The 13,173-nt window shown below is 42.4% G+C and overlaps 1 protein-coding gene across 4 annotated transcripts in view; it reads right to left on the bottom strand.

The window, feature by feature from the left end:
- Positions 1 to 1,469: 1,469 nt before the first annotated feature.
- LOC139472237 (BICD family-like cargo adapter 1) overlaps positions 1,470 to 13,173 on the bottom strand; it is a 32,288-nt gene continuing 20,584 nt past the window's right edge. For 2 of the 4 annotated variants that reach the window (XM_071254618.1, XM_071254617.1), the window contains exons 12-14: positions 12,781 to 12,901; positions 12,324 to 12,347; positions 1,470 to 7,752 (exon numbers count right to left, since the gene is read on the bottom strand). In XM_071254618.1, the coding sequence (XP_071110719.1) occupies positions 7,591 to 7,752; positions 12,324 to 12,347; positions 12,781 to 12,901 (307 nt within the window). In that variant the 3' untranslated portion in view covers positions 1,470 to 7,590. The remainder of the gene's footprint in view (positions 7,753 to 12,323; positions 12,348 to 12,780; positions 12,902 to 13,173) is intronic. The other 2 variants (XM_071254619.1, XM_071254621.1) reach the window with 2 other exon arrangements.

The following is a 13,173-nucleotide window of genomic DNA, read 5'->3' as shown; positions in this document are numbered from 1 at the left end:
TAATCGAGTCTGGACCAGACAATCTTGTGATTGACATCATGAGCATCCATCCACGCAATTGTAATACGATGACACGCATCAACCAAGTCAGCGAGCCTGACCACCCGATCCCGTTAGTAGCCTCTTACGACAAGCAAATTCGCCTTTTATGGCAAGCATGGGTTGCTGAAGACCTATTCTTCTCCGGATCCTCACGGGGTCTCATGATAGTGACAACATGTGTGATCATCATGCAAACATAACGGACCTTTTATGGTTTATTAAAGGCATTTTTGAACGCTCGAAACCGGACAGCTTACCCCACCTTCATGAGTGCCCCATATACGCTTCATTTTAACAACTTGCCATTGGGTACTTTTTTAATGCTCGTGCAAAATGACGTATTTGGCATATACAACCATCATTTTCCAGCTGTCTTGTCATATCGTGCTACGTATGGTTTCTTTGGCCCGTGAGTGTATACATTTCAGAAAAATAGTGAGTGGGAGTGAGTGAGTTGGGTTTAACGCCGCTTTTAACAGTATTCCAGTTATATCACGGCGTGTCAGCTTAATGTGGTAGGAAAGCCCGAAGTGATGCAGGTCTAAGACGTTTACCACTTCGGTGAAACCCACGAGCACGGGTATGACGCTGACAAACCTAGAAACATAATCGGGGCGAACCGGGATTCGAACCCACAATCATAGGGTTCTGGCATGCCCAAGGGACGCAACTCTGCACAGCGCCTTAGACGACTGGGCCACCCGTGCCCCCCAGAAAAGTAGTGGCAACCATGCCTGGGCATCTGATGTCATAACATTGGTACTTTATTTTGGTTTCTGTCGTTTGGTTTGCCCAAGATGTTTGGGATAAGTCGTCATTTGTTTCTCGTTGATATTTTCATTTCAGGTTGGTCAAAAGTATCAGATTTTCTCATTTACTTGCACATTATGCATATTTCAATTTATGGACTATTCTCAAATAAAATGTAATTCATATTCCATGATCAATACGAAACGCTCTTGATATCTGTCAGCTGTGTATCAATCACGTATAATCCCACCGTGGACGAGACTACCTCGACTTGCATAATACAATTCAACAAATTGTGTTCATCGGATGTGATATTACAAGTAAGGGTGGGGTGGGGTGGGGTGGGGTGGGGTGTTGATTCAAGCTGCTTTGAAAAGTATTGCAGTGATAATTTCCACTCTAATTGTATGTTCGGTTGTGAGATCCCAAAAACAGTGAGTGAGTGAGTGAGTTTGGTTTAACGCCACTTTTAACAGTATTCCAGTTATATCGCGGCGTGTCAGCTTAATGTGGGAGGAAAGCCCGAAGTGATGCAGGTCTCAGACGTTTACCACTTCGGTGAAACCCACGAGCACGGGTATGGTGCTGACAAACCTAGAAACATAAGATCCCCAAAACAAGACATGCAGAAAAACAACAATATGCAACTAGTGTTTTTCAAAATGTTTATTGGTCATAATGTGTACATCTACAACCACCCACAAATTGAAGTAGTCTACAACAGCATTAACATGTGGTTAAACCTAACAACATCACAGGTTATCAGGCGACAAACCTCTTGTAACAAGCAAGCTGTGCTGGGAGAAGATACAAAGGCTACCGAGTCCCGACAGGACGTTCCATGTGATGGGGTGGTGGTTGATGGGCGTCAAATTGGCACTGACCTAGCGATTGTGAGGGTGCATGTCTGCATTTCCTCTGAAGGGGGCCAATGCTGCTCACATACTGCAAGAACATACTATGGCAATTAGAACAACAAATTCCAAGATACAGGCCAAACATTTTATCTTATTCGAGACTAAATTTTTCAGGAAACTGATTTGCATGCACTTCTAATTAAAATATTTTTTCAAGAACACAAGTAAGCCCTCTGTCATGACAATGGACATCCCAGATGATGTCATCGGTATACTGTCACATTGTGCCTCACCCTACATCATTATTCCATAGTGTTTCCCTCGCCACTTCTAACACATGGTCCCATCAACCTGACCTTCACCCTGCCACAGTGCGCCCTCGGAGCACCCGCCGATCACGTCAGTTAGTTGGGGCAGCCCTACTTATGTTTAACAGCATAACAAGCAATAACTAGTACTGTCACACGCAGTGAGATCTGTAACACTTTAAAACAAAGAAACAATACATGTGTGTAACGTGCCTAAGAAGGAAGCAGGTCTGTGTATCCCTGGGTACATCTACTTGAGGAGGTCCACGCCGGTGTCTACTCCAAGCCAGGAACAAGAGTGGGACCACTAAATGTTTGGCATCATGTACATCTACCTGGGACACTGTGCAGGTCATCATGGAAGCGTCCTGTTTATCATAGATGACAAGTCACGGAACAATGGTTGACACACTCATGCTAGACGGTTGATGAGAAGCTACGGTATTAATGCAATTTCTTGTGAAGCTGAGATCTTTATGTTTTTGTGAGGGAACTCGCTCGTTCCTGTCGTGATGAGCTTCTAAAACATGTGCTCGGGATGACTGGTGAAGTCTTTGGCTTATTTTTCTGGTACTTGACGGACATGGAAGTTAAATGGCGTCTGATAATGAACTCGCAGGATGAGAAATGTCATATGGTTAATTTCCTCGGACCATTATCCGAAGACTACAGGATTCTGATAAATAATTCTACTTACAAAAACATATAGTAGAGATTTGTGCAACATAAATAACAAAGCTTCCTGGCTCCTGATATAACTGTGGTGTAACTATAGCAACAACGCCCTTAAAACTGGCACGTCCTTAAAAATTAAAACTATGACATTTGTCAACAAACTAATATCAAATATGACTATCAAAGATAGCATCATAAACCTTAGAAATAAGATCAAGTCTTTCTTCCAATTCAAATAGTGTACAGATTGCCTCTGAGCTTTCTGTAAAAGCTGTCTCTACCAGCAAAGATTGGACATCAATTCAAATGCACCGACTCACTAAATGTTTCAAGGTCAACCGGTTTATTGCATTATTGACAAGCACGGAATAGAACCTGATAAACTGCTGCTTGAAGAGACTTGTTATGATTAACCTATCGCCAGAGCTGACCCCGCCAACATTCAGGGGAGAAATATCCATAGTTACTGCATCTCATTTTCATACTTATAACATCATCATCCATCATTGGTTTGCTAACAAACACAAGTCTATCATGATCATGTAAATCTCATTTTCTGCCTTTTCCACCTGAGATCATTCATGAGGCATGCAGCATTTACAGGCAGGATGGGGGTATGAAAGCTTCAAATGGCATTTGAGATGCTCCCAGAACATTACGTACCCTCTGGAGCATCCAGGACAACAGGTGCCCCCTGGAGCATCCTGGCCAACAGGTGCCCGCTGGAGCATCCAGGATAGCAGGTGCCCCCTGGAGCATCCAAAACAACAGGTGGCCCCTGGAGCATCCAGTGAGTGAGTGAGTGAGTTGGGTTTAACACCGCTCTTTACAGTATTCCAGCTATATCATGGCGTGTCAGTTTTAATGTGGGAGGAAGCCCAAAGTGATGCAAGTCTCAGACGTTTACCACGTTTCAGTGAAACCCACTAGCACTGGTATGGTGCTGACAAACCAGTTTAACCTAGAAACATAATCGGGCCAAATCAGGGTTCGAACCCACGATCATAGATTTCTGGCATGCCAAACGACATTAATTCTGCACAGAGAATTCGGGCACCTTAGACAACTGGGCCACCCATGCCCCCTTGATATCCAGAACGATAGGTGGCCCCCTGGAGCATGTAGGACAGTGGGTGGCCCCTGGAGCAGGTAGGACAACAGGTGCCCTCTGGAGCATGTAGGACAACACATGCCCCCTGGAGCTTCATGTGATGTGATGCCATGTGATGCACAAAGCAGGTAACATGATGCAAATTAGAACGTCCCCGAGATAACTGGATTTCAGTGTATCAATCCTTTCACAAATCAAAATGGTCCAGCCATTATAAAAAAAATAATAGGCATGACATGTACTTCAGCTCCTAGCTCAATGCTTGTAGACAGACTGTGTAGGTGGACTGGCACCTCATAGTTGATTTCACTCCTGGGTATCACATGTAATAATAAAGGCCCCCCAACTGAGACCAATCAAAAGCCGAAGTGTTCAGATTCAGGGATATCAGATATTTTCAGTGTCTGTAAATTATCTATAGATACCCTGTTGAATATTTTACAAACTGAGAATGGTATATAGTCCTCAAATCACTGAATGTCATGATCAGGTTTGAACACATGGTTGATTATACGGGTTTGCTAATCATTGATGTAGACATGATGTAAAAAAACAACTAAAAAACATTTCAGCTGAATGTTCTTGACATGAATAATATGATAATAGATTAAATATGATTAAAATCATCCAGTAAGATATTATTCACCAAAAAGTCGGCATGGTGTGCAAAAGTAAAACATTGTAAAACTGCAGCAAAGTTCACAATATTGAGCAAATAAACCACTGAATGAGAGCATTGCAATAATTCTCAGTTACCATAGTAACCTGTCCACCCAACTCTGCACCTGTAATGTTTACACTCACAGGGTACTGTGAAATACATCCTAATGTACACACTTTAAAGTATTACACAAATGTGCAATGAATGATTGACTAGATTAAATATTACAAATATCAAGGAATAAATAGGATTTACTATATGGAGAAAAATGACAGACAAATATATAATACTTCAATATCGACTATAGACAACTTTCTACATCAGCAGCCCTATGAAAACACAAAGATTTGTCCCTAAAAATAGACCCAAGAGTTGAAATATACCTTGAGATCGTACAAAGCAACTTGATGTTCTATCTTTACGGACAAATCTCAGTTTTCCACTGATAGGCCTGTACACTTGACTCTCCATCCCCCGGACTCCTGACCATGGTGGGGACTAGTTCAACTGTCCTTCCATCTTCCCACTGTCAGTGTAGCACTCTCTTCAAACAAGTAATCATGTTCAAAACTTAAAACAGAATCTGTTGGGTCGGTCATATTAAGATATATACTAAGTTTCGCAATGCTAAGTTGAAATCTAATGTAAAGTTAGCATTACATTGTCTCAAACTTGTATCTATAATATACAATATATAAGATACATATGTATATGTAATTCATTGGTCTTGTGTATGCAACTTTTTACTAATGTGTATTTAAATATTTCGAGCCTGCGAGTCAGTCCCATAAATGTACATACTATAAAATTTCTTCAAGTTTAACACTACTCAGCTTAACCATAATCTCAGAATTATGCTCCACTGTTTCAAATGGCATAGCTTATATGTATGTGAAGGAAATTTAACAATGAAATGACAGATCGTACACATCTAACTTACACAAGTAAACATGACCTATTCTCAAACATGACCTATCTCTATGTCAGTATGCTGCTACCACAGCTGTGTGTGTGCCCTGGTCTTGTAGCAAGTCAGCGGAACATGGTTGTTTTCTAGTTCCTTCAAGGGATTTGGGATTAATTGATTTCTTGTGTGAAGAAATCTCGTCAGCAGGTTTCATTATTTTCTTTCTTATGTCCTCCAGGCAATCCACCAACCCCACGACTGTCTGTAGACTCATCTTGCGGTACTGTAGGACAAACAACACAAACTGGTACAACACAAGGGAGGTAACTCCTGTACATAGTATTACATGGTACAGCTGTATCAAGAGTCAAGAATTTCACTTCAACAAATGCAGTGTTTCCAATGTGGATGATAGCAGTTGCGTACAACAGTCTTCACAGCAATTGTTCAGATTTTTAATATATCTGCACCATTTTAGATCCCATGGAACACTTGAGATTGTAGAAGATCAGCCATGGGCAAGTCCAGGGGCCAATTCCACAGAATATATTAACTCTTTTATTTGAACAGTCAAGGACAAACTGACAATGTACGTGGGAGGAACCCCCTTATCCTCACCGACATAATGCAGGTACAATAGTTCATACCATTTTCATATCATCGATGATGTGTCAATAGTTTTCTTATCACATTATCAACAATACACAATGTTCTTCATGGTGACACAATGCTCATATTGTCTGGCACAATGCACTATTGTTTCGTCACACAGTGCTCTATTGTCAGTGACACAATGCGCTATTGTCTGTGACACAATGCGCTATTGTCTGTGACACAATGCTCTTATTGTTGGACACAGAGTCCTCTGTGGTAGATTCTGGCAGCTAAACGAGGAGTATTCCTGAGAGGAAAATGGGCCACCCATCTCTGTTCCGTCCTCCAAACCAGCAAGACCATGTTTTCCTGCGAGGCAAGATATGAACCCTGACTCCTGGGTTTCGAGGACGTATCAGTTCTTGGTGAGCCAGAATCTGTTGAATGTCATGTTGTTGAAACGTGGTTGTGTAGCTTTGGATTTGAGATTTCAAACAGAGATTCTCTGAAGCATGAACAGCGACGATGATCCAACATATTTGATAAATATAAATACAAAAAGGTTCATGTTACACAGCATCAGCCCTCACAGAATGTTGTGATGAGAATACATCAAATATGCGTCATCCACGACCAATACCTTCAGCACACTGGACAGGATGATGAGATGGTGTATATTATGTCAAGTCCGATGTGGAATAACAGCTGGGACATTATCAATGCTTATAGGCATACATAACAATAATATGTATTATCCGACGGGTAACTAGGAACTACAAGGTCAACAATGATAATACATGGATGTAGACCATTTTGATTTGAAGTAGGCATTTTTCTTCCCCTATACAATAAGTTGTTTCTGAATTAATAAAACACCCATTTTGATTTCCTTAAATTTTAAATTCGGTATACATAATAAACCATATTCAAAACTAAGTGGCTAGATCAGTGCAGAATTACAATGTAATATTGCCCTGATCTGACAGTTATTCCTTGGACACCTGAATGTTTGTTTGCAGACACTGAAGCTTACATTCCTCACATACACAAGCGCTGCTGGTAATAGGGTTGGATAGTCAAGTCATAGTCAGCGTCCTTGTCTTGCTCACAAACAGCAGCCTTGGGATGCCTACAATTCACATTATCATGCAGTTCATATATTTGAGCTCATATCCTGTAAGCAAGTTCAAGTTGACTCTTTTACACTCATATTTTTAGTAATGAAAATACACCTGATGTAATGTTGCTGAATATGAAACTGTAATCTAAATCTCGACACGAGTCACAGACAAGTGTCATAACAAATACATCCACTACTGAATGGTATCTAGCTCCATAATCATGATAATATTACTATAGACACGAGATCCCAATAAATGATGACAAACTTCACATCAACTAATGACACTGATGACAAGTTCAAAGGTCTTTCCACACTACTGATGATGTAAACCACGAAGTAGGGAAATACATCCTGTACCTCCCTACTGAAGACATCTGGCTGACCACAGATTGCTGACCATCCACTTTCTGGCTGTCTACTGATGAAATACTTCCCCATGTGTAACCATGGTAACACAAACGCCACTGGCTGCCTACTGATGAAGTACTTCCCCCGGCTGTAACACAAACACCACTTCATCATCCGGCCACACCATGGACCTGGAGTCCACACAGCGATGATGTCATGACTTCTTCCCAGCGAAGAAGGAGCCAGCAGAAGTGGATTTCTTCATATGTTCTTCCTCTAGCTCATCATCATCCTCTTCAGCCTCCGCTTCCTTCTCGTTCTGCGACTGTTCCACTGTCTCCTTCTTCTGGTAGTGGAGGAGATGCTCCATGTCCGTCTGCAACATCAACACCATTCAGTCAACACCATGGGATCATCTTAACATCAACACCATTCAGTCAGCACCATGGGATCATCTTAACATCAACACCATTCAGTCAGCACCATGGGATCATCTTAACATCAACACCATTCAGTCAACACCATGGGGTCATCTTAACATCAACACCATTCAGTCAGCACCTTGGGATTCTAAACTATGTGACCCTGACAAAGTGGAAAAAATAAATTCATTTCTTATTTTCTTAAATTTAGAGGTATTTAAACATGTTCTGATTGTATCCTTATGCAATAACATAAAACTAAGCACTGAAACCTTCCCATTTATTGGTCCTGTTCTCATTGAAGAACAGGTTATCTCTACAAAGCCTCAAAATGAGCTATTACTTACATATATATTAACATGAAATGGGAATTTTTATATTTTTCCGATTTTCGAATTTTTACTGACGTGCTTCAGACATGTGGCCAAATATCGCCTCTGAGCAGGTCTTGATACATCCCTGTCTCAACATCAACACCATCTCCTAGTCACCATAGGTCAATCTCAACATCACCACCATTGCCTAGTCACGATAGGTCAATCTTAACCTCATCTCCTTATCACCAAGGGCCTATTCCAACATCAAAAGCATCTAAAAGACACCATGAGTCTATCTGAACATTGATGCCAAGTCCCCAGAGTCCATGGTAACATCAACACCACTGTCTAGTCACCAGAGTCCATGGTAACATCAACACCACTGCCTAGTCCCCAGAGTCCATGGTAACATCAACACCACTGCCTAGTCCCCAGGGTCCATGGTAGCATCAACACAACTGCCTAGTCCCCAGAGTCCATGGTAACATCAACACCACTGCCTAGTCCCCAGAGTCCATGGTAACATCAACACCACTGCCTAGTCCCCTGAGTCCAGTCCCCAGAGTCCATGGTAACATCAACACCACTGCCTAGTCCCCAGAGTCCATGGTAACATCAACACCACTGCCTAGTCCCCAGAGTCCATGGTAACATCAACACCACTGCCTAGTCCCCAGGGTCCATGGTAACATCAACACCATTGCCTAGTCCCCTGATTCTATGGTCACGTCAACACCACTGCCTAGTCCCCAGATTCTGTGGTAACATCAACACCACTGCCTAGTCCCCAGAGTCCATGGTAACATCAACACCACTGCCTAGTTCCCTAGTCCTATCTCAACAAGACATTCATGATACCATCACTTGTCCCAGGCTCTCACAGGTACAAGTCACAGGTGCTGTCAGTCCAAGGATGATAATCAGGGAAACCTATGATTCCAACTAGAGAGCAGGAGATCCTGGCGTGACAAAGGCACACAACTCTGTGCATGTGGGATCACTGATATAATATCCTGGTTATAGTACTATGCTCTAAATACTCATATCATTTGTATGCCTGTTAAGATCTACATTTCCCCATGCTTGTTGTAAGAAGCTTCTAACAAGACTGGATGGTAAGGTTTGCTGACTTGGTTGATGCATGTCATCGTATCCCAATTGTGTGGATCGATGCACATGATATCAATTACTGGATTCTCTTGTCCAGACTCGATTATTTACAGACCTCTGTCATATAGCTGGAATATTGCTGAGTGCAGCTTTACACAACAAACAAAACAAAATGTTAGTCCAGTCTAACATTTCAAACAAACACAGCTTTATCAGGTGGTAGTGAGGACTGGTTTAAACAATCATTCATTACAGTTAATAACATGATATATACCATGTCATGTCAGTTGTTTAATGCCCCAGTCAATATCTAACAATATTCCAGTGATATGACAGTAGCCTGTAACTAATCAAATCTGGACCAAGCAATCCAGTGATAGATATTATGAGCAATGTCATGGTGTTGGTGTACAAGACACTCAATCAACCAAGTCAGCAGGCCTGCTCATCCAATCCATAAATATCGCCTCTTACAACCGCCTTTGGGGACCAGTTCTAACCCGGAATCCCTACTGGGCAAAATACCATGTATTCCAAAAAGCACGACAACAATGTTTTATAACACTTCCTCTGAAACCAAGTTGAACATGAAATCATAAGTTAATCATTATAAAGACGTTTATTAGGTGAAGACCATATAAAAGCATGATATGAAATAAACAAAATTCAAATGAGAAAACAATTTAGTATTAGGGATATAAAAAATATTCATAAAAAATCGAGTGATATTACAAACAGAAAATACTTTCAAATTAAGAAAAAGGAAATCAAATCATAAGACTTATATATAATAAAGAGAAAATGTTTTATATTTTCAATCAACTTTTCAATATATGTGTTTATATATCGGGACAGCTACAAACATTTACAGTGAAACATAATCAACTCAGTTATCCAATCGTGTGAATCAAACGTGTACTCCTTCAAGCACACCCACAACCAAACCCTTCCCTGGTGGAGCCTGTCAGGAACACAGCTCAGACAGCAGGCCAGGAAAGATGGACCCGTTGTCACAAAGTGATCTCTGTTTAGAAATGGGCAAAACACCCCTACTCTAACATAGACAAGGACAGGCACTTGTAGGAATATTCCAGCACTGTCACGACGGGGACACCGACATAAGAATATTCCAGCACTATCACCACAGGGACACCCGACATAAGAATATTCCAGCACTATCACCACAGGGACACCGGACATAAGAATATTCCAGCACTATCACCACAGGGACACCTGATATAAGAATATTCCCTCACTATCACCGCGGAGACACCTGACATAAGAATATTCCAGCACTATCACCAGGGGACACCTGACATAGGAATATTCCAGCACAATAACCGCGGGGGACATCTGACATAGGAATATTCCAGCACAATTACCGCGGGGGACATCTGACATAGGAATATTCCAGCACAATTACCACAGGGGACATCTGACATAGGAATATTCCAGCACAATAACCGCGGGGGACATCTGACATAGGAATATTCCAGCACAATTACCGCGGGGGACATCTGACATAGGAATATTCCAGCACAATTACCACAGGGGACATCTGACATAGGAATATTCCAGCACAATTACCACGGGGGACATCTGACATAGGAATATTCCAGCACAATTACCACGAGCGACATCTGACATAGGAATATTCCAGCACAATAACCACGGGGGACATCTGACATAGGAATATTCCAGCACAATTACCACGGGGGACATCTGACATAGGAATATTCCAGCACAATTACCACGGGGGACATCTGACATAGGAATATTCCAGCACAGTAACCATGGGGGACATCTGACATAGGAATATTCCAGCACAATTACCACGGGGGACATCTGACATAGGAATATTCCAGCACAATTACCACGGGGGACACCAGAAATAAGATTCACACGCTATATCAGTGTGAGGAATCAAACCCAGGGGTTTGGCATGACAAGCAAATGCTTTAATCTGTGACTGATGGCGCGAAGATCACTTTGTGAAACAAAGCCCAGATGTGTTAGCTGTAAAGACAGGATGTGATGTCCAAGATGGTGTGGATGGGAAAGACAGGGTGTGATGTCACAGATGGTGTGGAGGGGAAAGACAGGAAGTGATGTCCAAGATGGTGTGGAGGGGAAAGACAGGGTGTGATGTCCAAGATGGTGTGGATGGGAAAGACAGGGTGTGATGCCCAAGATGGTGTGGAGGAGAAAGACAGGATGTGATGTCCAAGATGGTGTGGATGGGAAAGACAGGGTGTGATGTCCAAGATGGTGTGGATGGGAAAGACAGGGTGTGATGCCCAAGATGGTGTGGAGGGAAAGACAGGGTGTGATGTCCAAGATGGTGTGGAGGAGAAAGACAGGATGTGATGTCCAAGATGGTGTGGAGGGAAAGACAGGGTGTGATGTTCAAGATGGTGTGGAGGGGAAAGACAGGATGTGATGTCCAAGATGGTGTGGAGGGGAAAGACAGGGTGTGATGTTCAAGATGGTGTGGAGGAGAAAGACAGGGTGTGATGTCCAAGATGGTGTGGATGGGAAAGCAAGATGTGATGTCCAAGATGATGTTGATGGGAAAGAGAGGGTGTGATGTCCGAGATTGTGGGGGTCAGGATGTGATGTCCAAGATGGTCTGGATGAGGATGTGGATGAGGGCAGAGATAGGAAAGATAGGAAAGACAGGATGTGATGTTCGTGATTGGAGGTGGGTGTGGCAGGATGTGATGTCCAAGATGGTGTGGAGGGGAAAGACAGGATGTGATGTCCAAGATGATGTGGATGGGAAAGACAGGGTGTGATGTCCGAGATTGTGGGGGTCAGGATGTGATGTCCAAGATGGTCTGGATGAGGATGTGGATGAGGGCAGAGATAGGAAAGATAGGAAAGACAGGATGTGATGTTCGTGATTGGAGGTGGGTGTGGCAGGATGTGATGTCCAAGATGTTGTCGACGAGGTTGGGGATGGGATAGATGCACATGCAATCACAGCAACCAAACATGTTCTCTCAACAGTGATTATCTAAGGATGTTAACAAGAATAGAAGTAAGTGAATTCATATTCCAAAAAATCCCGCAATATGAGAGAATAGATTTCTACTTACTGAGGTAGAAGTCGTCCACATGATCTATTCATGACATATTAGAAAGCATGTGTTAAACAGTTAACATTAGATTACTGCATGTAACTGGTTAGTCTGAAAGGCAGCAAGGAAGGAAGTGTAAGAGGTTGCCATACAAACACAATGTCACAGTGACCGCCCACAATGCATTAATCCTGCTTTTTGTTAATCTGGATGATTTCACAGGATTACCGCCTAAATTAAAAGGGTTCACAAAACATAAAAAGAGAAAGATTGCATCTTACAAAAGAAAATCACAACTCTTTTCTAAATATAATTAACTTAGTCAAATTGGATGAAATTTCAACCAGTTTTTTAACCAGTGTTTCAAATGCCAAAATGAAGAACTCCCAGAGAGCTAGTTGATAGCCAGTACTACAACTGGATCGCTCCTGTGGCAGTGTTTGTATGGCTGTAGGAAGCGTTAGTATGTGCGCACCTGCCACTGATCAAGCTCCTGTGAGAGAGTCACCTTCTGCTTGATGGCGCCCACCAGCTGCTGGTTGAGAGTCATCAGATCCATTTTGGACTTGGCCAGTTCCACCTCCAGCTGATGTCCTCTACAACAGTAACACAGGTGTGAGTGAGTGAGTGAGTGAGTGAGTGAGAGTGATACATATTCGCCCTTGAAAACATCACAGGGACATAAGCATGGAACACTGGCGGCATATTCTGCCTTGGAATCCCCACAGGGAGACAACTAGGGGCACTAGGGGGCATATTCTGTCTTGGAATCCCCACAGGGAGACAACTAAGGGCACTGGGGGCATATTCTGTCTTGGAATCCCCACAGGGAGACAACTAAGGGCACTGGGGGCATATTCTGTCTTGG

The sequence above is a fragment of the Haliotis cracherodii genome, unplaced genomic scaffold, assembly GCF_022045235.1.
Source record: "Haliotis cracherodii isolate W230 unplaced genomic scaffold, xgHalCrac1.p SCAF_24, whole genome shotgun sequence".
NCBI lineage: Eukaryota > Metazoa > Mollusca > Gastropoda > Lepetellida > Haliotidae > Haliotis > Haliotis cracherodii.
The sequence above is the reverse complement of the archived record's forward strand: the minus strand, read 5'-3'. Positions and strand labels throughout refer to the sequence as shown.